At 37.3% G+C, this 26,396-nt stretch overlaps 1 protein-coding gene across 2 annotated transcripts in view; it reads right to left on the bottom strand.

Moving 5' to 3' along the window:
* sdt (MAGUK p55 family member stardust) overlaps window positions 1-26,396 on the bottom strand; it is a 225,424-nt gene that overhangs the window by 65,126 nt on the left and 133,902 nt on the right. For both annotated transcript variants that reach the window (XM_083111502.1, XM_083111501.1), the window contains exon 5: window positions 17,922-18,132. In XM_083111502.1, the coding sequence (XP_082967628.1) occupies window positions 17,922-18,132 (211 nt within the window). The remainder of the gene's footprint in view (window positions 1-17,921; window positions 18,133-26,396) is intronic.

Below are 26,396 nucleotides of genomic sequence, written 5' to 3'. Positions count from 1 at the left end.
TGTTGAAAGTAGACCTACATATTACTTTATAATTGGAATACCATAAATTAATTATAAGTTCAGTGATAAAGCTTTTTCCTTAAAAATTTATACAAAAAGGTCTTATACGCCGGCAAATACGGTAAATCAGCTCGCTGCTGATGTAGACCAATTGAAATAAAAACGTCAATAAGCAAAGGACAGCTTCAGCAAAATTCAATTCCTTAAAAAAACACAATGCAGAGGGGGGAAATGACAGAAATAGCGATGAACAATTTGCCTACTGTTACAGACGCCCGTTGCACATTAGATATGCTGCATGCACTAAAAACTAACTTTCACCGACTCCCGTGGTCTACCGCTAAGTTTCACTCCAAGGTGAGGCGGTGTTTTGATTTTGATTAAAGTAAGAATATGCCACAAATACTCACGAAGTGTTTCCTTCCAAGCGAATCATCACCATTCATGAACTTGATAATAACGAACAGAAGCTCCCAGCTTGTGAATATAAACGTTTTCATGCGATTACGAACATACTGCTTGTGTATGACTAATAATCTGTGATGGAATCCACAAGAAAACATCATACGCGACCTTGGCTATTAAAACTGAGATAAGGGTACCACTGCACAACGTACTGCAACAACGCACATCTACAGTGTTTCGTGCGAGGACAACGGAGCTACAGGAAATAACGCATCTCCTGCCCAAAGGACATCGTGACGGAGTCGAGAAACGGTACAAGTCCCGCATTCTATTGGGACAGAGAATCTTACCTGTGAAAAACGTGTAATCGAAACGAGCGAAACTGAAGGCTGTGTGATATCTGTAAGGGGGAGGGGGGCAAAACAACTTATTCATCCACCGGATATTTGCAAGTCCTCGCCAAACCAAATGCATCATGATGATGTCATACGAGAATTATAATTTGGACAATGTGATTCTCCCGCTTGTGATCAAACAAAGAAGCAAAGATATGGTTTCTAAAAACTGCCATAAAAATAGGTTTGCAGAGTATAGTCTACTACATGCACAGATAGGACCTTCCTGATGGCACAGTGGTAGCGTCATCGCCTTGTAATCGAGGGTTCCCGGTTTCGATACCTGGTGGAGGCACATAGTGGTTCGGATTCTACTTTAAACTGTAGGTCCAGTCCCGATTAGCCATTCTTTGCACAAAGTGGACTTAAAACAACAGTTGAATTCAATACATGCACAGATAGGCTAATCGGAACTGGGCCTGCAGTTTAAAGTGGGATCCAACCCACCATGAGACTCGACCGAGTATCGAACCAGGGACCCCTTGACGACAAGGCGACGACGTTACCACTACGGCAGGATTATAATTTGGCGTCCCCCCCCCTCTCCGACCCCATCGACATTGTACATGCGATCTTCAATATTGCAACGTACATAAAATCCAATGGTCCTAGATAAGAGTCCCTACCAGGGGAAAAAAGAGCCGACAAGTCATCAGAAAACAATACATGAAGGGTTTTATTATTATTAATCTCCAATCGCTATGTAACAAGATCCACGATGAAAACAAGCATTTCTTTTGGCATTTATGCTACACTAAAAATACATATCGTACACTAACTAACTAACTCTCTAGCCTTCTTAAACCCGAAGGTTATGGCTGCAGCAACACAGGCCTTCCACCTGTCCTTATCTTGAGCAAGATCTGTATACTCTTTTCCATCCCTACCGATTTCCTTTAGGTCCATCTCAACGTTGTCCCTCCATCTTCGTCTTGGCCTTCCTATAGGTCTCTTACCATCAGGTTTCCCAACCAGAATCTTGTGAACTCCTCTTTCCTCTCCCATTCGTGACACATGGCCTGCCCACCTAACTCTTCTTGATTTAATCATTCTAATAATATCTGGACATGAATACAAATTATGTAGTTCTAAATTAAATAACCTTCTCCATTCACCTGTCTCCTCATCCCTTTTAGGTCCAAATATTATTCTAAGGATCTTATTTTCAAATACTCTCAATTTATGTTCCTCTTTCAATGTAAGGGACCAAGTTTCACATCCATATAATACTACAGGCAAAATTACTGTTTTGTATATTTTCACTTTTAGTTTCTTAGATATTAAACGAGAAGACAAAAGTTTATGAAGAGAAAAGTAACATGCATTTCCTGAATTAAACCTGCTTTTTATTTCCTCTTTAATATCATTTTCATTTGTTTGTATTACTCCTAAGTATTTGAATTTGGAAACTGGTTCAAACGAGTTGTTATCAATAATTAGATTTTGATTATTACCTAACACTTGGTTTCGGCCTGTAAGCATATATATAGTTTTCTCTTTGTTAACTTCCAAACCTATCTCTTTAGCTGTTCTGAAAAATATTTTAGCATTATTCTGAATTGCATCTATATCATCCCCTAATAAGTCTACATCATCTGCATATGCTAACAACTGAGTACACTGCAAAAAAAAAAGGTGTGTTTGGGGTGAGTTTCGCTCTTTGGAGGCTTCGAAGGTCAGAATACTCGGAATCCTCACCCTTTTGAGTGAGTTTCTCCTCCCTACCCTAGGGTGAGTGCAGATCTGTCGTGAAAACCTTCCCTATACACCCCTTTGGGTGAGTTTCGGCTGCACCGTGATGCCACATGTACAAACTTTCCCACTGAAAATCCACTCACAGGCCTTGTCATAGCGAAAGAATTTTGCCGACATGACAACGTTTGTCGTCCTGGACCCCCTGCCAGGCTCTCCGAGGCAATTTGTCTACCTGCTGAACCCTTTTCCCAACAAATTACCACCCTGTAGCAGTTCTCTAAATATTCAGCAGAGGCGCTGTACTGCAAGTGGCGCTGGTTCGAGTGACTAAATCGTGAAATACTTTCAAAATAGGTCGAAAACTAGCGGTCGACGGACCTTGGAATAAACCTATCAGTTTTGAGATCCCTGTGATATTTTAATAACTAGAAAGTGAACGAAATAAATACCTGTATGTTACATGTAAATTTCAGGAATAATCTATTTGAATAGTCATTTCTTATTTTCAAGTACAATTTCACTGCTTTACGTCAGTAATTAACAAAATTTAAGCCGAAAGAAAAATATGATTTTTCCTCTCACATTTCATATTGAGGTTTAGATTTGCTGTTACATTTCTTACTGCACTTAAACAAAGGAAATACATGTTTATAGCCTGAAAGAACGTGTGACATATGCAATCGTGCAAGTGCATACAAATTAAGGCATAAAAAACTGTGTTTTTTAGTTTACAATATTTCTTCTTTCATGTTGTTCGAACCTGTATGACTGTATCTTTGTAGTTATTTTATCATGAAAATAGAATGTGCCTTCATTATCAATGTTATCTTGGAGAAGTAAATTTTGTTACTTGGAGTCGGTATTTCTAGTGTTCATTCATAACGCTTATCTGTCGGGCTGCATTACACTTTTGCTATTCTTATTTCATTACTTTTTTCGGCTAGGAGGAAGCTCTTATGCAAAACACAGATTACAGATATAACACCATGAGTCCACATCCTGAGTACTCAATGTAATTGGAATTATTTTTTAACGTTTAAATAATTTGTTTAACCTTACTATTTTACAGTAAATTTAACGAGAGGCGTCAAGACAATTCTCTGTGCTGAGATGTAAAATAAACTTAATGTTTAAAATGTGACCCCACCACAATTAAAAATTTAATATTTCCGAAGTCACTGGGATTATCGTAAAGGATTATGACCATAAGAGAAGGGCTATGCCTTCTTGTTATGAGGCACGTAGCCAGGGGGAGGGCTAAGGGGGCTGAAGCCCCGAAATCTTACAAATATCTAATTTAAATAGTACGTAGAGGTAATTAATTTTACTTTCTTAGCAGGATTAAACATTAGATCGAAAAAAGTTTAGTGTATAATAGAGGAACCAGTTTATATTTTTATATTCTACCATTTAATCCAAAGAATAAATGGATCCACCAACTCTCAAAATTTATAGTTTTCTTTGTGACAAGTCATACTAATTTATATAAACTTTATGAGTAAAATTTGGGCAAAACTTTTAAAGCCTTTTACTGACGGAATGTGTAAAGGATAATAACAAAATACAATAACTATGAATTTCAGTACACTAACTGTACAAAATGTAAAAACAATGGACAATGTGTTGGATATACACTCATACAGTGGATCGAGTAGCAGTCTCTCTCCATTTACACAATAATAATAACAATAACAAATAATTTGGATTAAAATTGGTTTATTTTCAATAACTTATAATAGTTGTTATCGTAAAATGATAATTATAACCGTGGTAAACTGGTAATAATTATTATTGTCATTATTCTTTCTACCAATCAATGGCCTGTCCCCTTCTGCAAATATTTCTGGCGACGCCTGTGGTGATAAGGATGAGTCCCCCCCCGAAATAAACGGGCCTGTGTTATAGTCATGTTCCTAGAATTCCCATCCTTCCTGCATTTGAAATTATTTTTTTAAAGTTCTCTGCCAAACAACTTACGTACGCCACCAATATGACATGTGACGAATACTTCAATTTGCAATTTGACGAATGGCTTAATTGTAACGATGAGGATAACACTGATGAGACAAAGAAAAGGACATATTCAAACTTTACCCAAAATTTGAACCTAGAACCCTCTGCTTCGTAGTTTACTACACCAACGACTATCTCTTGCAATTATTCAAAAGGTATGCCTAAGTGCGGTAACGCAAACAACGAACAGTCTAGTAGAAAATGTTTCATCCCACTTTGCGTTTTATCCTTGCAAGGGACCGCAACTCCAGAAGACATTCAACTTTCATTACTTTTCCCCCACCCCTACATCACAGTCAATGTACAACCTAAAATGCTTATCCATATTTTTGAAATCTTTAGAGCAGCACAAACAAAAATCATAAAAGCTTCTAAATAGGTCCGCTTATCTAAGTATTCAAAAGAAATTTTGGTTAAGCTAATTAATTTCAATGAGCACATAATACCATAAACGCAGTTCCAATTTGTTATTCTTGTTTCATTTCCAAATATACGCTACATTTAATGAGGCAAACTGGTTCCCTTTCTGAGCCACTGTCTTCAAATAGATGTGGCAACAAATAAATTTTGCAACGACGTGTTGAATACCATACGTGAATATCCTCCAAAGTTCCGTTTCTGGACTTTCTCTCCTTTTCCTTTGTAACGAGCAACCCCTTGCTGTGAGCGTCACGCGTCAATGCACCAAACCTGAAGTCTTCCCTGGGAATGACATTACAAGTCGAAGCAATGTTTTATTTCGGGTACACGATTATATTCCTCTGATAAATGCTGTGATTAAAATTTCTAACTAGCTTTGAAAGCTTTTTCTTGAACAAACTGTACAAAAGTTAATTGTCCTCGTCCGTGGCAGTGCGGTCTAAGGCGCTGTGCTTTGGGCTCCGACGGCATGGGTTCGAGTCCGCCTGGGTTCAGTCTCTGGGTTCTCGGCCTGTGCATAGGACCGGTGGCAACCCACCATCGTGAGGAAATTGGCGAGCTACGAGTGAGTAGTGTAACCCGGTCACGGATATTTTCTATAACGGCTAGGGGTTTAACGTGCTGATCCCACGTCACCCCATTACTGGTTGAAGATCTCCACACCTCTAGGTAGGATTGTGGGATGGAGCCTGGCAGCCGGGAGATAGGTCAAGGCCCTTCGAGGGCTGTAGAGCCACGGGTATTATTATTATAGAAGTTAATAACAAAATTTAATGACTATAAGCATCTCAGTCAAGTTACTGTTGCGCTGGAAATTCATTTATCAAGTGGATCGAGAAGAAAATTCTCTCCAAGGAAGATATAATAATAATAATAATAATAATAATAGTAGTAATGATAATACATTTGAAATAAAATTGGTTTATTTCAATTAGTTTATAACAATAATAATCATAAGCATGATAATTATTATTATTAATATTACTGTTTAAATTTTATTGTTGGCCTGACCACCCCTATAAAGAATTCTGCTTCCTTGTAATCCACGCTCACGTCACCTACTAAATCAAGATATTATTATTATTATTGGTTTGGATATATACGTGGATCTTTTCATAAGCCAACTAATTGACCGTCAAGCATTCGGTAGCAAAATCCTTGAGTCTACTATTCAACGTGCTCGGTCACGGCTAACTTATTACATTTATTTCAGACAGTTTGCATTATACTGGCATGTAAGATTTCTCAAAATATGGTCAACTGAAGTGAATCAATGCCATTGAACATAGGATTACTTTTACAAAAATTAATAAAAGTGCAAAATGAATTTAGGTTACAAACTGAGACGAGAGTCGTGAATGAAGGAACCTTTCGTTCTTCGCCAGACGTCGCTGTAAGCAGACTCGTTCTCGTTGCTCTTTCTTTCCCGAAGGAAAAGCCTCGGTCTCGTTTAGATTATCTCAATAATAAATATATAAGAAATGTTTAAAGACATTTAGTAATAGGACTTAAAAACGAACATTTTAGAAAATTAAACATCTTTAAATAAAAAGTAAATCAATTTGCATATTAAAGAAATTTTGATTTTAACGAATTCTAAAAATAATTTACACTACGATTTACCAAACCCTTGAACAATACAAGGCTTTCGGACAGTATGAGTCTCGATTATACAGACGGCTGTCACTCTCGGTCTTGTCTTCATTTTAAATTGTGCTGGGTTTCAGCCAAAGTGGCACAAAAGTAAAGTAGAATAAATCAAATCAATCAATCAAAATAATCACAATAATAATAAATTTTATACCAACGGCCATTCTTCCTTTAAAAATTTCTGGCGACGCCCATGCTTTAATTCTATTGTTCTAGTCAACAGTCGAAGACAATCGATATATGTAATACCTCGAATGACGTGTCTGCCTGCCAGTGAGAAAGAAAAAAAACAGCATTATACCTGCTTACCACTATCTAAGATACAGTTTTATTAGTAGTGCAAGTCCTTGCATTCAACGTTACTTATTGTATTTTGGATGATACGTCCTTCATATCTTCACGTTAACGCTTGTTATTAACTATCTGGATTTTTTTAAAAAAATGTTATTTTTCGTAAGTTCTCATGTACAGTGGGATCCATGAGTATTACCGCGCAAATTGTCCATCACCATGTTCATGCACTTTATTTGACCCAATAAGAGCTTCAAGAATTAAAGGAAAACTCAAAACAAGATGTTGACAACTTCTGCACCAGCATACATAAAAAATCCATCTCTTAAAAGCACGTAGGATGTAAGAGAAAAATTAATGAAAATAGTCATGGACAATTTGCACGTCAATACTCATGGATCCCACTGTACATTGGCAATATGTACAAATACAGGAAAATAATTTATCTTATGGAAATGGCTATTTCAACAGTCACTCACCCAGGCTCGAACCTGGACACCAAGTGACGAGAGCGTTGCACCACAGCTCTGCACCCTGTCCATGGGGGTCCCCTTATTGAGAAGAACTTATTGCTTACAAATCCCGCAGGAAGAGTACATTATCTTTGGTAACGACCACCATATAAGTTATATTTTCTGGAGTTCTTTGTTCCAATCAGTATATTAGGACACTACAGTAAATGCAAAGACAATATTTTCAACAATAAGACATTAAATACTCATTTATTATTATAAAATTTTCATTACAGATTATTGTAACGAACTGATAATAACCAGCATAAACGCAGTTTGAAGTTTTCTTTATATAAAAGCGACAAAAAAACATTCTCATGTTCAAATTAGTTTTTTAGGGGGTAGAAATCTAGATTTTTGGTCAACTAATCATGTCCTATTAGAAAGTATCAATGTCAACTATTAACTAATAAGTTCTGGGGAAGTTTGAAGTTGTTTGTTGCGGAACGTGAATCAACTGCCCTTATCCTCCCACCTCCCTACTATAGGGCTGTTCCTGGATGAGAATTACAATATTATATTCTACATTAATATTATTATGAAGTACTTATCTCTGTGAAGGAAAGCCGGTCTCCATGGCGGAGTGGGTAGCGCAGCGAATCCAGGCCTGGGGATGTGTTTTCTTTGTGAGTGTCCCTTCATGAATTTAATCATATCATCAATTCATCCTCATCTTCGCGATTAGCCAAAAGTGACACAAAAGCGAAATAAAATAAACTAGCTTAATCAATTTGTGGAGGAGAGAAATTCTGTCCTTTATTTTCTTAGGACTTTGGTATCCACAGAGCGCTTTCAAATTGCCACAAACCAGTGGCGGATCCAGAAGTTACAGCTGGGAGGGGCGAATTTCATTCGAATGCCTCACCTCACCGAACCTCAATTGTAACATACACTTGCACTGCTATATATAAACAACATATTATACTGTAAACAGGAACGAAGCTGTTTTTTGTGTTCTAGAAGATAGAGAATTCCTTTGCAAAAATAGAGGTCGAGGAGTGGAATAGGTGGTTATTATTGTATCATAATTCCTCTTGACCTCCTATTGCCACAATGTAAACTGAATGAGCAGATATGAGAAATATAGTGAATACGCAGAGAACACGAAAGCCTATTCCCTCAAGGGGTCTCAGTTCGATTTAATTTGAAGCATATTGCACAGTGATTCAATACAAATTTAAACTGTAGTGTCAGTTTCGATTAACTTATCTTGATCATAAAGTTGACTTATTTTATAAATATTCTCGAGCCTTTTAAATTTGGGGATAAAAGGCGGAACATCTGAGTCTCAAAAATATCAGGTATAATATCATATCCAAGCACTGGCAGTTGGGAAGGGAGATCGCTCCCATCGCCCTCCCAGTGGATCCGCTTGCCACAAAAGTTGTCTAAACCACCCCCACCCCCAAAGATCGTTGCTTTGTTTAAAGGACATTCACTTCCAGTGTCTTTTGTTGCGAGTCACGCGTCGTATACCGCGCGCTTTTCGTGGGGACCAATCGAAGGACGTCATCCCAGAATAGACTTGCCGTTGACATTGTGTGAGGTCGTCTGTGCCGTGGGCCAGAATAGTTTGTCTGCTGAGTGGGTATTTGAAAGTGAAGATAAGAAAGCAGGATTCGAAGGTAAGTAAGTTCAATAACGTTTTCAATATTTTTACACTGTAAGTTTTCTTTATATATGCTCAGATTGTCCTATCCGAAATGCTTAGACCAAAATGTGTTTCACATTTCGAAATAATGACAGTACGCGGTGAGAGGGCACTGTTTAGCATGCAGTGTGAGTCCTTTCAATAGTTCTCGTCCGAAGATTGGCATTCATCATGGTTTGATTTGATTTGATTGATTCGTTTTATTTTACTTCGCGGTTTGTGCCTCTTGGCTAATTTTGAGAAGATGGGGATGAGTGATGAAATTGATGAATGGACATTTACAAACAACCATGCCCAAGCGGGATTCGAACCCGGGACCCCTGGCGTCGCAGCTCGACGTGCTAAGACATTTAAATAACTAGCGAAATCACAAATATTACTCTTTATTACTTTGCTCCTCAGGTCGCCTAACTTGAAGATTTTAACAAATGTGAAAATTTTGGGGGTCCTTGTCCCCGATAATTTACGCCTATGGTTACGGAGACTGAGAAATCATGGTTTAAGTTCGTTTCCGTCCTTCCTACTCCCATTTTTGGAGAGAAATAACTGGAAAACTATAACGATAAAAAATAAAATTTCAAGTGCACAAACGAAATTCTATCCAAGAAGTTGCTTGATTTTTTCTTCCTCCATGATGGGGAGCTTTTAGTTGTTTAGTTTAGTTATTACAATGGTACAAACGTAATGATTTTGTCCTTCATTTTAAAATTGGGGGCGAGGGAACTTCAAATATTAATTTAATTTACTCTCAAATCGTTACGGTACAATCGAAAAAATGCGCTGGGATAAAACTGTACGGGCTACCTGAAGTCCCCCCCCCCCCCCAAGTTCAATTTGTGAATACTCGAACTCTGTAATGTTGCAAACGAAAGTAAATGCGATACAATCCGGTACAAACGAAGGATAATCTTATGACATACTTTAAACAGAATGTGTGGATGTTTGGGGGAACAACGTCACAAAGGTTGACCGTACTACAATTATCACTGCTACTAGTATTCTCTATCATCTTTATTTCTTTCTCCGTTTTTCATAATTCATAAAGTAAAAAAAAGTAAAGTGCTCCCCTGTGCATAGCACCACGCCATGAAGGCGTATAGGGGGTGTGGGGGTAACGCCCCACACTTTCTTGATCCGGTCGTGAGTGGGGGTGATGTGATCAGCATCACGCCCTTTCATAATTCATAATCTTTCGTTATTGGCTGTCGGAACGTACCCCAGAGGGATTTGTAATTGATTTTTAAGTAAAGAGGCCAAAATAATGCAGAGGGATATTGTGGGACGTAAAGTTAATTTGCATGGGAAATATTATTTACAAAACAGGCTTCTGTAAGAGTTTATAAGATTTGTAAGCTGCTGCTTAAACTCCATTCATTCGTTGTAGTCGATTGCATCTAATTCACAATTTTTTAAAGGAAAAAAGACACATTGTAAACAAGGGCGTGAAAGTTAAATATACCTTGACATTAATTTTCGGGAGCAATGATCGCCTTCCCACATTTAGACGCTGATATTCGTGAGGTTTTCTGTAGTGTGCGTCCATAGTATCTTCAAATTTTCGGTCCTTGGGGGATTCTAAACATTAACAATTTAAGTTAAGAAAACTTACAATTTCAAGCAGCAGCTAGAATTTCTTTTAGAGTGTTGTCTTAGATTTCTTTTACACATAAATATGGTTGTGTAACATAAAATTTTAAGTATTATTTTAATTTTCAACTCCTTTTCAGGAATGTGCCATGCATAGAGAGGAGTGAATACGGATAATACCCACAAACACACTTGCCTTAGTTCCAATCTACACTGAACATTACGCCACTCATCACTGATAGCAGTTTTTCAAGGATCCTGCATGGGTTGGGTTTACACAGATATGCAATGTAAGTAGAGTAGTTCAAATCTAATTTTGTTCTCTTTTCAAGGGAATTTATTATTCATTATTTTCATAAGTTTTAAGATGTAGGAACTTGAAATGACGGAGGTCTCTTAGGAAGTAAGCTTATATGTTGAGATGGGAGGGCCAATGGCGACCACTATACGTACCTAGGTGTAGCGCACGCTAGAGGTGGTCAGCTAGTATTGAACATTTAGTCATCATAGTTAGTGTGAAAAGAAAATTAAAGTGTCAAAAGTACATGCATACTTAAATACATGTATCAAGGAGTCCGAGGTTCCATACTCGGTAGTGGTTCAGATTTCACTTTGAACTTTAGGTCCAGCCCCGATTAGCCTTTCTGTGCATAAAGTGGACTTAAAAACAAATTCAAACAACAAATCTGGAAATAGGAAAGGGTGGTGGGTGTCTCATAGCTTCGGTTATTTCTGTTTCAAAGGGAGTGTTCGCCACTGGGAAGGACAGTACTAATAGTTATACACAGTGTAGGCTGGAGTGTAAAACTTTGTTGTGACTGTCTTCAGAAGTATTTTGAAATTGATATGGCATACTAATTACACAATGTGTACAGCGAGATGTTAAAATATTACCAGGCAAGTTGTTCATAATTTTCAATATTTTTTGACGTCCTATGTGTATTTAAGGAATTGAACTGCATTGAACTTTTCCTGGAAATATTTATGCATCTCACTCTTTACATACCTTTCCTAATATCTTTGTTACACAATTAATTTCATGGAGGATCAGTGAAAAAAAATTTGGTTGACTAGACCACACAGTAAATATACTTCTGTGTCAGCATCTTTAAGTTCTGAGAATCGATTGCTGCTTGTGTACAATTTAGTGTTCTTGTGGATGTGGGATGAAGTAAGTGATTCCTACATTTTATTTGTTTTCCCTTTTCAACTTGCAGAGGGTCTGTGATGCTACATATATTGGCTATCAGTTACCCTGTAAAAGCCTACATACAAATTTTGTCTTTGGAAATACAAATTCATTTTGAGAAGTTATGTAGGAGAAAACACACAAATAAAGAAATTAATTCTTATTTGAAAAGTATCTAAACTTTAATCATTCTGGGTTTCTTTCACTCAATCTTCCACTGTATGTATAGACATTCCTTAGGAAAATTAAAATTTCTGGGGGGATCCAAATGATACTAACTTTGCATGATAATTAACTTTTATATGTTAAATCTTCATGAACGCCTCAAATAGTCTACCATCTATTAACAAATGTAGTTGTACAATAAACTGTCGTATTGAAGAAGTTAAATTTTTGCTACTTTCAAGATTAATCTAATTTAAATTTATTCCTTATTTCAGACATTGAATGCTGTTTGACTAAAATAAGCAACTCTGATGATCCTGATTTTGTAAATGGAAAGGTAAGTAAATAAATCAATTAACCTGTATGTAATCTGAAAATGTCAGAATCACATAAATAGAACTAGGAACGTAAAATATAATGCTGCGTGTGCCATACATACACACCTTTCATTTTGTAATTAATAATCTTTGGATATGCATTCCCAAAATGCACTTTAGCATGTTCTCTCTAATATACAAATTATAATCTTTATGTATTTCTTTCGTAGCCTACTAAACTTTCAACAGAACTTTATTTCTGCTACTTGAAAACAGAATCATATCCATGCTTTTATTTTTGGAGGGTTGTCTTGGAGCTATGTCTTGTTTCTATAGAAAATATTTCTAAAATTGTCAAGGGTATGTGTCTCTTGTCTGCTGGGTGAAGGGATGGAATGAGGCATCCACTCACTTCTCCCTCTGGCACTGACCCTGTTACATGCTGGTATAATGTACAGAATAAATAAAATCTTTTTGCCTTTTCGCTAAATGATGTTTACACATACACATTGACAGGACTGAACTACAGGGTGCGAAATCATTGAAAACTGGTGGGGGGAAAGAAAGTTCTTAATCTACAATCCCCCTTCCCCCACATATGTGTATTATTAAAAGTAAAAATAAATTACTCAATTAAAAATATATTATTATTATTACTAGTATTATTAATTAAATAAAGCAAATTAATTTGTTACTTTTATACATATCACATATTGCAAGGCAGATAATTAATTCCTTTAGTAACTGGTTAAAGATGTTAATAAACTATGAAATAGTTGAAGTGCTTTTATTATGAGTAAGTTTTTGTTTTGTTTGTGCTTTATTATAAATCAATTACATTTCATAGTTAATTTGCTTGCATTCTTGTTTTACTTTAATTGTGCGCATTGGTGTAGATTTGTTAATGATCTCTTGAGAGAGAAAGCATTCAATACTCAGAACTACACTAATTTGTATGTGTTTCCGATATTATTCTTAGTACAGTATATTTTAAATTAAAAGTAATTGCTTATCTTTCATTTGTTATAACAAAACATCTTCCCCCCCGGAAATTTTTGGTGGGGGGGGGTTTGAGGCCAAGATTGTTCGCACCCTGCAGAACTAACTGAAACACAAGAAAGCTAAAACTAAACACTCAGTTTCTGCAGATCCAGTTGGGCAATTACTAAAATTAGTAAAAAAAATATTTTTCACACCAAGATTGAATGGTAGTGTTTGAGCTCTTCGGCGTCACCAGAAAGGTGTTTGTGTGTGTGTAGTGGGAGGCAACCCATTGACTTAACTTAATGGTAGAACAAATATTAACAATAAGAATCATGGTTATGATAATAATTTTACAGTAATAACTATTATAAACAAAAAATAAAATTATATTATTATTATTACTATTATTAAATCCTCTGGGAGGACACTTCTATTCGTTCTACTAGGTGAGTGAATATCAAGTACAACTTTTCCTTATTCTCTCTCTCTCTCTCTTTTTTTTTTTACATTTTACACAGTTAGTGTACTGAAATGCACAGTTATTCTATTTTGTTTTCAAGTGTTAACTTTTCAATAAAAGCTTTCTAAACATTATTTATGTTATAACAACTTCTGCTTTTTGTGACTTGAAATGGCCGATGGCATTTCCAGGGGGTGGGGGGTCAATGGATCGGTTCCACCCCCCTCTCCCGACACCGATGTTTCAGCACAAAATATTATCCTAAAGTAATTTCTTACTTTTGAAGATAGTGTGCCATTTCCAGTTATATGCTGTGGCATGCCCAGTAGTCAGCCCTCATTTCGCTATTTTTTCCTGCCTGTTTACAGCCCCATCATCACCCTGCTTTTATAGGCCCTTGCTTACGAAATAAAAGCATGCATGTTTATATTACCTTTGCAGAATAGGGTGACATAATCTTAGTCTCTCTACCTGTTCATTCAATCAGTGGCGTACGCAAGGGGGGTTACTGGGTTTAACCCCCCCCCCCGAGCTTTAAATACTATGGGAAATGCTGTGTAAAATAAATTGCCAATTTAGCGTTACTGCATTCAATGTAGAAACTGATCAGCTTGGGGGCCTCCCCGGTGGCGCAGTGGTAGCGTCGTTGCCTTGAAATCAAGGGGTCCCGGGTTCGATACCTTGTGGAGGACATAGTGGTTCGGATACCACTTTGAACCACAGGTCCAGTCTCGATTATCCATACTGTGCATAAAGTGGACTTAAAAAACCAACTCAATCTATCAATTGAACAGCTTGACTGATTGATTTTGTTTATTTTTCTTCGCATCTCTGTCACTTTTGGGCTAATTGAAAAGATGAGGATGAGTGTTGATATGATGGAATGGATGAATGGACACTCACAAAGAACACCTGTGCTCAGGCTGGGATTCGAACTCATCACCCCTGGCCTTGTAGCATGCTTTCGTAACCACTCATCCACGAAGGCTGGCTACTCAAGCTTGAATCACTTTGTATGCACACATCACTAGTATACTCTTTGGGTATATATTAAGACTCATAAATGTTATAAGTACATTCTGAACTATCACACTCTGACCTAAATGCATTGTTGGTTATATTCTTATTTACTCTTACATTTTTTTCTCCTTTCAGATCATGGACGCCTTTCCATACAGACATTTTAAAGGAATACAGCATGCATATATTTATCAATTAAGTAAAATTGGTACTGAATAATAATTCCTCTTTTTTGGATAAAATTGTGAGAACTATGTTGAATTATTACAAGATGAAATGTACGTATATTGTAAATAAAGTTGAAATTTTTGCTAACTGGTGACTTTATTTCTTCAATCTAATCTTTGGGGTGAAAAAATTAAGCTCGGTATTTGAAATAGAGTGGTTAAAAATTATGCATATGAACATATTTATAACTTTTACTAAATTTGCTCTGCCTTCTTAAGAATGTACATTTTCCTTTATAATTAATTTATTAAAGTACTGAAATAGGTTCTAAAAGCACCAAAAATCACTCACATTGTAATGATTGTGGCATTGAACTGAGTGTGCAGAACCAGCAGCAAAGGAAAGGTAAGGTTGAATTATTGCTTAATGTGTATGCATTTAGTGGCAAGGTAGTATGTGTCAGAGGTTATCCTCTTACCATGTATGTAAATACTTGCATCCCATGTATCGTACATAAAATTTATCTACGCATATACAAGTATACAGTATTTTGTTGTGTTAAGTATGTCATTTATATCCTAGCAATGTATGATTGTATGTGTGAGCATGAGTTGCTTTCCAAACAGTACAGAAAAAAGTTGATATTTTGTAATTAACGGGTGTAACTTCTGAAGATCAATCTCCTTCATGTTATATTGTACAGTCAAGGACACTTCTGGGTTGTAACAGCACCATTGAATTTCAATTAAATCATTACAACCCAGCAGTGTGTGTGACTGTACATATATCCAGTCCCAATTGGCTTCTAAGCATCAAGTGGAAGTCTCAAAAAAGACTTATTGGACAAAATGTATGTACATTAAAAGTTGCGACTTTTTTGTATGATTTAGAAATCGATACATAATATTACTTGCAAGCTACATGTAATTTATGGATGGCTTGTTCTTCTACATGAATACCTTGGTGAGCGTGCCGTATCTAGTTTCCTCTAAGATTTTTAAGCTTTGTCAAAATTTAATGCTAAATTGAATGATATTCTTTTTATAAAGAAGACAATTAATCACATTAAAATCTGAACACATTAAATGAAGAAACACTGTTTCCCTGTGATGTCGTATATTACACAATTCTCTACTTTGATAAATTTGCTATCTGGGAAGAAATTACAATGAAGTTATGATTGTTCTATCTCATTCTGCATTCATATTTTATAAGATAGAAAAGATCTGATCTGATCTTCAAGGTTAAAGGTAAGCATTATTATACTAGTTGAAGATCATTTACCTCTTCCTCACGAACCCCTCAAACTCACCCTATGGGAGGAAAGACACTCTCTATACTAGGGTGAGAAAACTCACCATGTGGGAGGAAAAACACACTATACTAGGGTGAAAAAGACTCACCCCATGGGAGGAAAAACACTATACTAGGGTGAGAAAACTCACCCTATGGGAGGAAAAACACACTCTATACTAGGGTGAGAAAACTCACCCCATGGGAGGAAAAAACACACTCTATACTAGGGTGAGAAAACTCACCCTATGGGAGGAAAAACACACTCTATACTAGGGTGAGAAAACTCACTCCATGGGAGGAAAAACACACTCTATACTAGGGTGAGAAAACTCACCCTATGGGAGGAAAAACACACTCTATACTAGGGTGAGAAAACTCACCCCATGGGAGGAAAAACACACTCTATACTAGGGTGAGAAAACTCACCCTATGGGAGGAAAAACACACTCTATACTAGGGTGAGAAAACTCACTTCATGGGAGGAAAAACTCACCCTTATGGGAGGAAAAACACACACTATACTAGGGTGAGAAAACTCACCCCATGGGAGGAAAAACACACTCTATACTAGGGTGAGAAAACTCACCCCATGGGACGAAAAACACACTCTATAGTAGGGTGAGAAAACTCACCCTATGGGACGAAAAACACACTCTATACTAGGGTGAGAAAACTCACCCTATGGGACGATAAACACACTCTATACTAGGGTGAGAAAACTCACCCCATGGGAGGAAAAACACACTCTATACTAGGGTGAGAAAAACTCACCCCAATATGGGGTGTGGAAACTCACCTTTTGGGGACGTCTATTTGTGACAAGCCAAACTCACCCCAAAAGGTGAGTTTCCACACCTTTTTTTTTTTCAGTGTAATTCCATTTAATTTTAGTCCTTGGTTAGTTTCTTTTACCTTCCTAACAGCGTATTCTAAGGCAAAATTAAAGAGCAATGGAGATAATGCATCTCCTTGTTTTAACCCATCATGAATTGTAAATTTGTCAGACAACTTCATACTCACACGAATTTTACTTTCTGTTTCACTGGTGCATACTTTTATCATATTAACAAGCTTCTTGGGTAATCCAAACTCTACTAATATATTATATAATTTATCTTTTTTAACTGAATCATATGCTTTTTTTTAAATCAATGAATAGCTGATTGACATTTTGATTATATTCCCACTTTTTCCCAAGTGGCTGTCTGATGAGAAAAATTTGATCTGTAGTTGATCTGTTACGTGTAAATCCACATTGATAATCACCTATAATTTCATTAGCATATGGGGTTAGTCTTGTTAAAAGAATGTTAGATAATATTTTATATGTTGTTGAGAGTAGAGAAATTCCACGGTAATTATTGCAGTTAATTTTATCACCTTTTTAAACACAGGAACAATTATGGATTCAGTCACTTAACAGAATTTTCATATCATATTGGGAAACTTTATCAAAGATCTGTTCTAACTCTGCATAAAAATTACCTTTATTTTCCGTTGGTGCATGTATGTTTATTAAAATAATTTTACACCACCTACCCTGTACAAAAGCGTACAAAAGCACGTGAACGGAAAGAGGGCACGTTGAAGATTTTATTTTTGCAATTTTGTATAGTCGGAGTTATTTTTAGTAGCACTGCCCATTCTGACGATACTGAAATAAATGCACACTCACTGATATAGATATAGATGTGAATACTCACTGACGACTTTGTGGAGATTTTCAGGAAGACTACTTTCATCGTGCTCGGCATCCTCCAGCATGTACCCATAGTTGACGACGCCGGTGGGCAGCTCCCGGGGAGGGTGGCTTTCGAGCGCTTGGAGTTTGCGGGACCCTCGGAGGGACGAGCGGAGGAACTCCTCCTCTTGCGCCAGGCGGTCCTCTTGTTCTTTTCGCTTTCGGAGGTCCTCCTGGAAAGAAAGCGGCATGAGTTTGTTTAGCTACGTATCTTACATAAAGCAAAGACACAAACATACACTAACAAGTTTTATTAAGGTTTTTTATTAACCAAAACTCTAAATGCTTCAAATTAAGTTATGCTTGAATCACATGAGGCTAGATTTCCAGCTGGACTTTCAAGTTGGACTTGGACTACATATGGATACTCGAGTTTGGACTCCAATGAAAAATTAACCAGCAGAACTACATAAAAACGAGTTACGGTACATCAAAATTTAGCTTATTTAATTCCTCGTTAATCTGCACACAGCGATGTCCGTTGGGTCCGATGTCACTGCGAGTGTTGCCACATTCCACGTACATCTTTTTGTATAAAATCGGTTTCACATTGTGGATTGACAACGATAATGGGTTTTAAAAAGAGATGGAAAGAGCTTCAAAACAAAGCCAATATTGTATTTGTAGGACTACCCAATACCAAAAAAAAATATATTTTTTTTTGCAAAATTGATAAAAAAAAGGTTTAATTTTTTAAAATCTGAAAATTAAGAATTGTGTTTAAAACCTTTCTACCTGCAGAGTACTAAAATGTCATAACAATCATGTGATTATAGAATTTCAAAGAGAGCGAACGTTTGCAAAACTTCAAAAATAAATAAATTAAAAAGGCACTTTTTCTTGTTCTCACAATGTTAAAAAATAGAAGGCATACTAAAAAAATTGTTATCATAGATTAACGCAAAATTGATTAAGCTAAATTTCGATGCAACTCGTTCTTATGTAGGTCTACTGGTTAATTTTTAATTGGAGTCCACATTCGAGTATCTATATTTTTTAATCCGACAGTAGTTGTGTGATACTGCCTCATCTCATAGTTTTAATACATGTCACCGTACTTGTTGGTGTACCCATAAGGCATTGCGCGGAGCAGACAAGCTAAGGAGATGGATGAGCGATTTGAAGAACGTTGTAGAATAGCTACTGCAGTTATTAAAAATTAAAATACAGTAATTAAAATAAAGGTATCGGATAGGAATTGGCTCGAAATAAAATATGGTAATCAATGTATACTCAACAAGCCTTTTAATAAGATCGGGTATGTATATTCATACACGAGATTTTCAAGATTCATTGATAAAAAAATATTGTTTTCAACTAAAAATGTGAAACCTTTAATACGCTGGTAACAAGAAGGATTTATCATTATCCCCATCTCTGTTACTTTTTCTTTCGTCGAGCAGCAAACAGAAACAACCAACACTCTGAAACCACAGACAAAAAGAACTTCCCTTGCCAACATCACAGATTATCTTCACATAGCCAAACTTTTGCTCTGATTGGCTGTTCCACAGAATATAGCTGGGAAAGCCAGTTGCAATTAGAAAAAAGTCTACTTCGCAAAACCAGTATAGCAGTCAGCCTGGAAGCCATCATTCCCAGCCAAGTAGACAGTCCAGCGCCAACTAGGACATTCCTACCTAAAATCCAGTTCCGTGTGATTCGGCCTTTAGATGCATTTTTGATGCATCAATTTAAATGGGTACCTTTGATTCTCTGAAATGAACGTGTCTGATCTTCTCAAATGATGCACTTTTCGTGCACTACATGGGCTAGCAGTTGATAGAAGTACCCTTTGATGCATTCCTGTATGTATTTTGATGCACCAGAAGTGAATCATCAGCAGTTTATGTACTTTAATGTGTTACTGGGGTCAACATATTTGTGTCAATTGACATAATTTGGGCTGTCTGTGTACAAAGGCAACAAACAAATATGCCAGAGAAGAATATTGTAACCACTCTCCTTGTCGTAGTCGTTAGCGTAGCACACTGCCAAACAAGAGCAACTTGGTTCGAATTCTGGGTAAGGCATGACAGGAACATTTCATTTGTCTCCACCAATTTCATCAACTTATCATTCATCAGCGTCGTCGCGATTAACTTATAAGTACAGAGATAAGTAAAATAGCCAATGCAAAAATATACGTATTGTGTTTTCATGCTACATTATTCTATTTTTGAGTCAATTGCTTTTGTTGATGTCAAAGTGTGCAAATTTTTAAATTCAGTTTTTATCTTAAGTGTGTGGGTCTTTCTATTTTGGATATTTGTAGTTACTTTCCTATCTTTCGGGTTAATCGCGACAAAGAGAATGTATGAACTGATGAAACTTATGATGCTTTAACCATAGTTCGAACCTTCGTAGCGTGTAACGCTTTGTGTGAGCACGTGTGCGCGTATGCGATACACGTTTCTGTATTTTCCGCAGTTTCTTACTTGGAAGTTAATAAACGCGAGTGCATTGTCAATTCGCAAAATCAAAATCTCAAATCACAATTGATCGGAATTTGATTCTGAGCGAGCGGAAATGAAATGTTGCCAACTTCCCAAACGACGATGCACACCTGCTTGTCGTAGAGAGTCTGTGTATCGCTAGGTCACGAATGAGGTATTCTTCACGTTTCTCCTTCCCTCCATAATTTACACAAACGGAACTAATTGCAGGGAACACAAATTTAAACCTGCATGTCGAGATGCATGACTCAACACACATTACACACACTCCTCGGCATTTTAAAAGATTTTTGAACTAAGCCCCGCGACAGGTTAAGTTTGCAGCAGGTTTTATTTATTAATCCGCGTGAGAACGACGCTCTGCATCTCCCGTGCCAGTCTTGCCTCAACCACGGAGCTGTTCATATCGCAAACAGTGAGAAAATCGTCAGTATTGCAGCGGAACTATATTCTGCGTGAACGTTTGGGTCTATATATGCAAAAAGTTGCTGCAAACTTAACCTGTCGCGGGGCTTAGAGACGATTCAAATTGAAGGTATTCAGTCTGTCTTTTATGAATTTCGAACTTCCGCCATTTCTATCAAGTTAGCGCGTGACTAGGAAAATACAGCTTGCCTGTGCAAAAGTATCTGGATTATTTTCTTGAAGTATGGATATTTCATACGTTGACTTCATAATTTGATATCGCTCACTCGCACATCTCACTCAAAATAATAAAACAAGGTGTATATCAATAGTCATAATATCAGCAGAATAAATGTATTACGCAAATTTTCAGTCATGGCGAAAGACCAAATTCCTCAAAGAACAGCGTTAATGGCTCACTTAAAGAGTTCTTGGAGTTGTCGAACCGTGTCGATGTATTATGCTACATTATGTTTGTGCGTGTGTGTAATACGAAAGAGCAAGTATTGGCTGAATGCATTTAAATGCATTAACTACTGCTATTTAGGAAAGTTGCCTTTCAAATTTGTATTATCAAAGAACAACGTTGGATCAATACAGCTTCGACACACTTTGGTGTGCATTCTAAATTGATATTGTCAGAATACAAACTTGCATGCTGAAATAGATTTACGATTTTCACAAATAGAATTAAGTTTCGTTTTTATTTACATAGTGAAATAGAAATTTAATTAACTAGTAACAACTAGTACCAACAAAAATTTGTCATTACTCGAATTCCACAACTATTGAAATAAGAAGTTTCAAGAGTGGGTGCCAAAGACCTTTGCAGTTGAATACCAGGCCACTGCAAAACTTGTCCCGTTCTCCTACCGGCTCTCATACTCTATTCATTCTTCGGTTTATGCCAGACGATTAAAGTAACGGCGCAAATTTATAGGCTCTAAAAATTAATATTACTTGCAAAAGGACATAACGGGACTTCAGCACATACAAACAACGGGTTGTCTATCTGCGAAAAAACGTATTTAGTTTCTAGGACTACGCCTTCCTTCAGTCTACATTACTACCATATTAAAAATGGTAGGTACAGTACTATCACCGTATAGGAGTTTCGCCGACGAATTTCGGACTGTGAGCAGTTATCACTTGAATCACTGCAAGAAATATGGCTCTTTCAACTCTAGCTCGAAATGTCTTCGATAACTGCAACAAGCGACTAATATATATTCCTTTGTGATATTAATTTTGACGAAGGGATCTTTAAATATACTACCACGATCTGGAAATTAAATGTGTGTATTCGAGGTTTATTGTGTTCGCTCTAATATATTTATTCCCATTGTTGCGATTAAATAGTGAAAGAATTTTCTCCCCTAATCATTTACTGATAACTCTTCCCAAATACACCCTGAACGAATTTAGCAGTGCTGTGTAATTTGTATAGAGCATAAATTTTGATGAGTTCATTTTACCATTTAGTATCATTATTTAGACAATTTTTCACCTTCACTATAAAGAATTAAAGGCTGGTAGAAAATTATCTTTAAAAGCCATCGAATAATGTCGATTGAACTGCTCCTTGGCCGAAAATGCTGTATAACAGAGCAAAATGCTGCACTACTGATGCGAGTGTGCTTCCATTCTGGAATTTTTCTACCAAACTGTGCAATTCCAGCAAATACTGCAAGATCTATTGTCACCACTGACAACAAAAGAAATTCTGGCAAAATTAAGTCAATTTTTGGCTCAACTAGGCTAATATGGGCTGAAGATGGGTTCAAGTCACATCTGAAACTGCGTGGCTCCACTGGAAATCAAAGCCTGGACATTGTCACCGTTGGGTTTGCGCACAATTCTTCACTAACAAAATTTAACAAGGTTATTCTGCTTTCGTGAGAATACCATGAAGCGAAACGATTGTCCATTTAGCAATATTTAGGAAGGAAAGGACATTGTATCTAAAGCCAAAAATCGATGTCTTAAATGAATCTTGTTCAAGTAACAATAATACACTATCTCTATACACACCTGTAGAGCTGTAAACTGGCCTTCCTTCACTTTCATTGAACACTAAATTTCACACGGTTTTCTCACTTGCGATGATCCTCTACACTCGTCTGTCGAACGAAAGTACAAAAGTCAAACCAGTACTAACCCATCGAAACGCCTCTCAACAATGGAACTGAACGCACTCTTACCAGCAGAATTGAATACTTCAACTTGCACAACTATCTTAAGAATTTCCACCACGCGATACTTTCACAAGTATCCTTGGACCCCAGCACGCATAATATTTCTACAATTGCAGAGACACTTAATGACTGATTACCTCGTGTAGCTTCCGCCAAGGGACGGTATTGGACACCATAACAGCACCGAGCAATCGCACATCCGACTGAAAGCCCCCACAAAAGGGAGACACAGCTTTCATTGGGCCACGCCACAATCGCTTCCTCTCTAATTCCGCTCCATTGTGAGCCGCGGAAACCATCCGGTGGCTCTGAACCAGAGCATCGCTCGGACGGAAGTTCACATTGTGCCAACACACATCGCAATACACACACGCTGCTGTTGATTTGCAAACATTCTCCTGTGGAAAACTTTTCGGAGGGAGAGGAGGAGGGCAGACGAAGCGAACCGGAGAAACTGCGCATCTCATTTATTCAATGGCTGCATAATTAGCATTTATTTCAATGACCTCTCATTTTTAATTCATCACCTAATAAACAGAGTAATAGAGGCATTTAAAATAATGTAAATCTTAAAGAGTACAGAAAGTGAAGCAGCTCTAAAAACCAACGAACATCCGGTTTCTTTTTGTAAATTTTCAGAGGCCGAAAGCCACCGTTCAAAAATCGAGACGAGAACTGATTACTACGAGGCTTATCGAGAAAAAAAAATCGAACACGATACAGACCTCTGCGAAATCAAACAAGTTTGAGATTATCCGCAGAGACTTTTGAACTAAACGTTTAACAATCCGGGGAGCATTTGGACATATTTTAGGCTAAATCTGGATAAAAATAACAAAAGAAAAACTTCTGGGGGTATTTGACAAGTGAAAATGCCCAAGCTTTCCCCTCATCAGAATAATCCGCCATCTTGAAAAACGTCAACCATGTTGGATATTATGCATCACTAGTTTTTCGACCAGATCTCTCATACTACTCAACACAGACACTTGAAATCTCGGGATGTTTATTTCAGTAATATTTTATGCGCCCATTAACCTACATCTACCTAATTGAAGTTCAACTTCCTTCCCAGGTGGCCAACAACTTGGATTATGTTCCGTACGTAGTGAGCGCCAAAATTAGTTTTCCTCTTGATGCAACGTGTGTGTGTGTGTGCGTGTGTAACGGTTGAATCCCACCTATATATCATGAGTAATTCAATTCAAATCAATCGAATTACCACTTCGTACATTGAAATTATTTTGTTAGTTTCAGATTTATCTGGAAGCGTTAATTGCTCATATTTAGGTGGTAAGGAAGGTGACAGTCCATTTTTGTCCAAGATTTTCCTTCGTGGCTACTAGAAACACTGCTTCTGACAGTGTCAATTTGCAAAAGTGTTAACTGCAGTGAATGGATAATGTGCGCAAGACATGGACTAAGTCACATTGGAAAAATTTTAGCTGATACTATGAGTAATTTAGCGAAAATATCTGTGGTCCTAGGAGGCTCCGTTTTGAATATTTGAGAGCAAAATAATTGGACGCCATTTTGTTATTTCAGATGTTGTCAAGCAATGTGGGCGGAAGCGGGACTTTTAATGGAAATGAAACTCTTCTGATGACAAAATTAGTTAGTTTGTCCCTGATATAAAAGTAGACTGGCATGGATAAACATGTATGTATGTGTAAACACACACACACACTAGCAAATAAAAGGCACCGAAATCGGCCTTTTCCAAAATAAAATGCACCGAAATAAGGCATTTTCCAAATAAAATCCACCGAAATCAGGCTTTTTTTCCATTTTTACAGTGTAAAATTTATGACTTATTTCTATGCGTTGGTCACCGTTCAAAGACTACGTAATGCTTGGCATTTATATCACGAATGCCAGATAATACTCTCACGATCTCGGTTTCGCTTCACGCTTTGATTATAATCCAAGTTCCGCAACTCCACAACGGAATTTACCAACAATTTCCTCAGAACTTGGTTCGCATATTCAGGGTCACGACACCGCGGTCATTCACGTGCACAACAAAATGGTGTTAAGAATTTTGTGAAATTTTGGCACCTTCGGTCACGTAGCCTCCACTATGTCCCCTGAAGACCTTCAACTGATCACAAGTTCATTTAATAATGCATTGTTATTTGAGGATGAACTTCGGGAAATAGGGTCGCTTAGTGGCTTAACTTAATAGTCTTGTGTCAGTCTCCGTAACCTAGTGGCTAACGTGACGAGTCAAGCGCAGAGTTTGTACCAAAAAAATCATCTACCTCCGCTTAGAGCGGTAGCACAAGTGGTCGAAATACCGTGCGTCCATTTCGATCTGCAGCCGAGAGATCGGGAGAAGCGTGGCGGGCGGCGCTGACGGAGAAGCCGACATTTGCGGCCTGTAATGCCCGCTTATTTTTATAGACATATGCAGACATTTATATAAATATTGCAAAACGATCACTAACCTGTGTTATAACACGCAAAACTTCTTCTGTAATTCATCCAAGTTCTGCTCTTATATACACAAATAAATACGCTATAGAAACGATGTTAAGAGCCACACATAAAAAAGCATTTTAATCATGGTTTTGATCAGTAACGTCCTGCTTAAGTTTATATCCTTGAAAGAGTTTTGTGGCCATGTGAATCGTTTGGAGGTTTCGAATGCAACACTGTATCAGGATTACACTGCAGACGAAACCGATAAAAGTGAATGGTTTTCGTGAGCTTCCTCGCAATCCGAAATATCCGAACTCGAGTTTTTTGTTCCTTCGCGACTAGATGAAGACAGAGTTGTAAATATAGTGGCGAGCAATGTAAACCAAGAGCGTGTTAATTTCGTACTGTGCGCAAGAGTGTTATTCTTGGTTACTTGCAGTTACTTGTTTGTGTTATTGTAGTGTGTATGTGTGACGTGTCAGTGAGACGATTGGAATGCCAGCCGCAAGATTCACGTTAGAACAAAGATTTTTTTATGTATGACACGTACCTACGTGAAAACAAACTCGTGTAGAGACGTGTGTAGGTAATTTGTACAGAAATTCCCATGCGTTTCAACTCCACACAGAGATACGGTTAGATATCTTGTCCTTAAATTACGAGAAACTGTATCGTTAAATTTTAAAACACCTAAGCAAAAACGACGGATTCTAACCGAAGCAAAACTCTATGATATTGGTGCAGCGTTAGAACGTTCTCCAAACAAACCTCTACGCCGTGTTTCACAAGAGGTGGGCGTGTCAAAATCATCGGCACATACAGTCACTAAGCTACTAAAATTAAAACCATACTCTTATAACACAGGTTATAGATCCACCAACTTATTTGAAACCCTGGCCAGAAACAAGTGGCGCTAGTGTCGAATGTGTAGGAGGGGAGCTCGGGAACTCTGGGGCAAGG

Source organism: Lepisma saccharinum, chromosome 25 (assembly GCF_977018435.1).
Source record: "Lepisma saccharinum chromosome 25, izLepSacc3.1, whole genome shotgun sequence".
In the NCBI taxonomy this organism is placed as follows: Eukaryota; Metazoa; Arthropoda; class Insecta; order Zygentoma; family Lepismatidae; genus Lepisma; species Lepisma saccharinum.
Note: the sequence above shows the minus strand (reverse complement) of the source record. Positions and strands in the feature narration are given on the sequence as shown.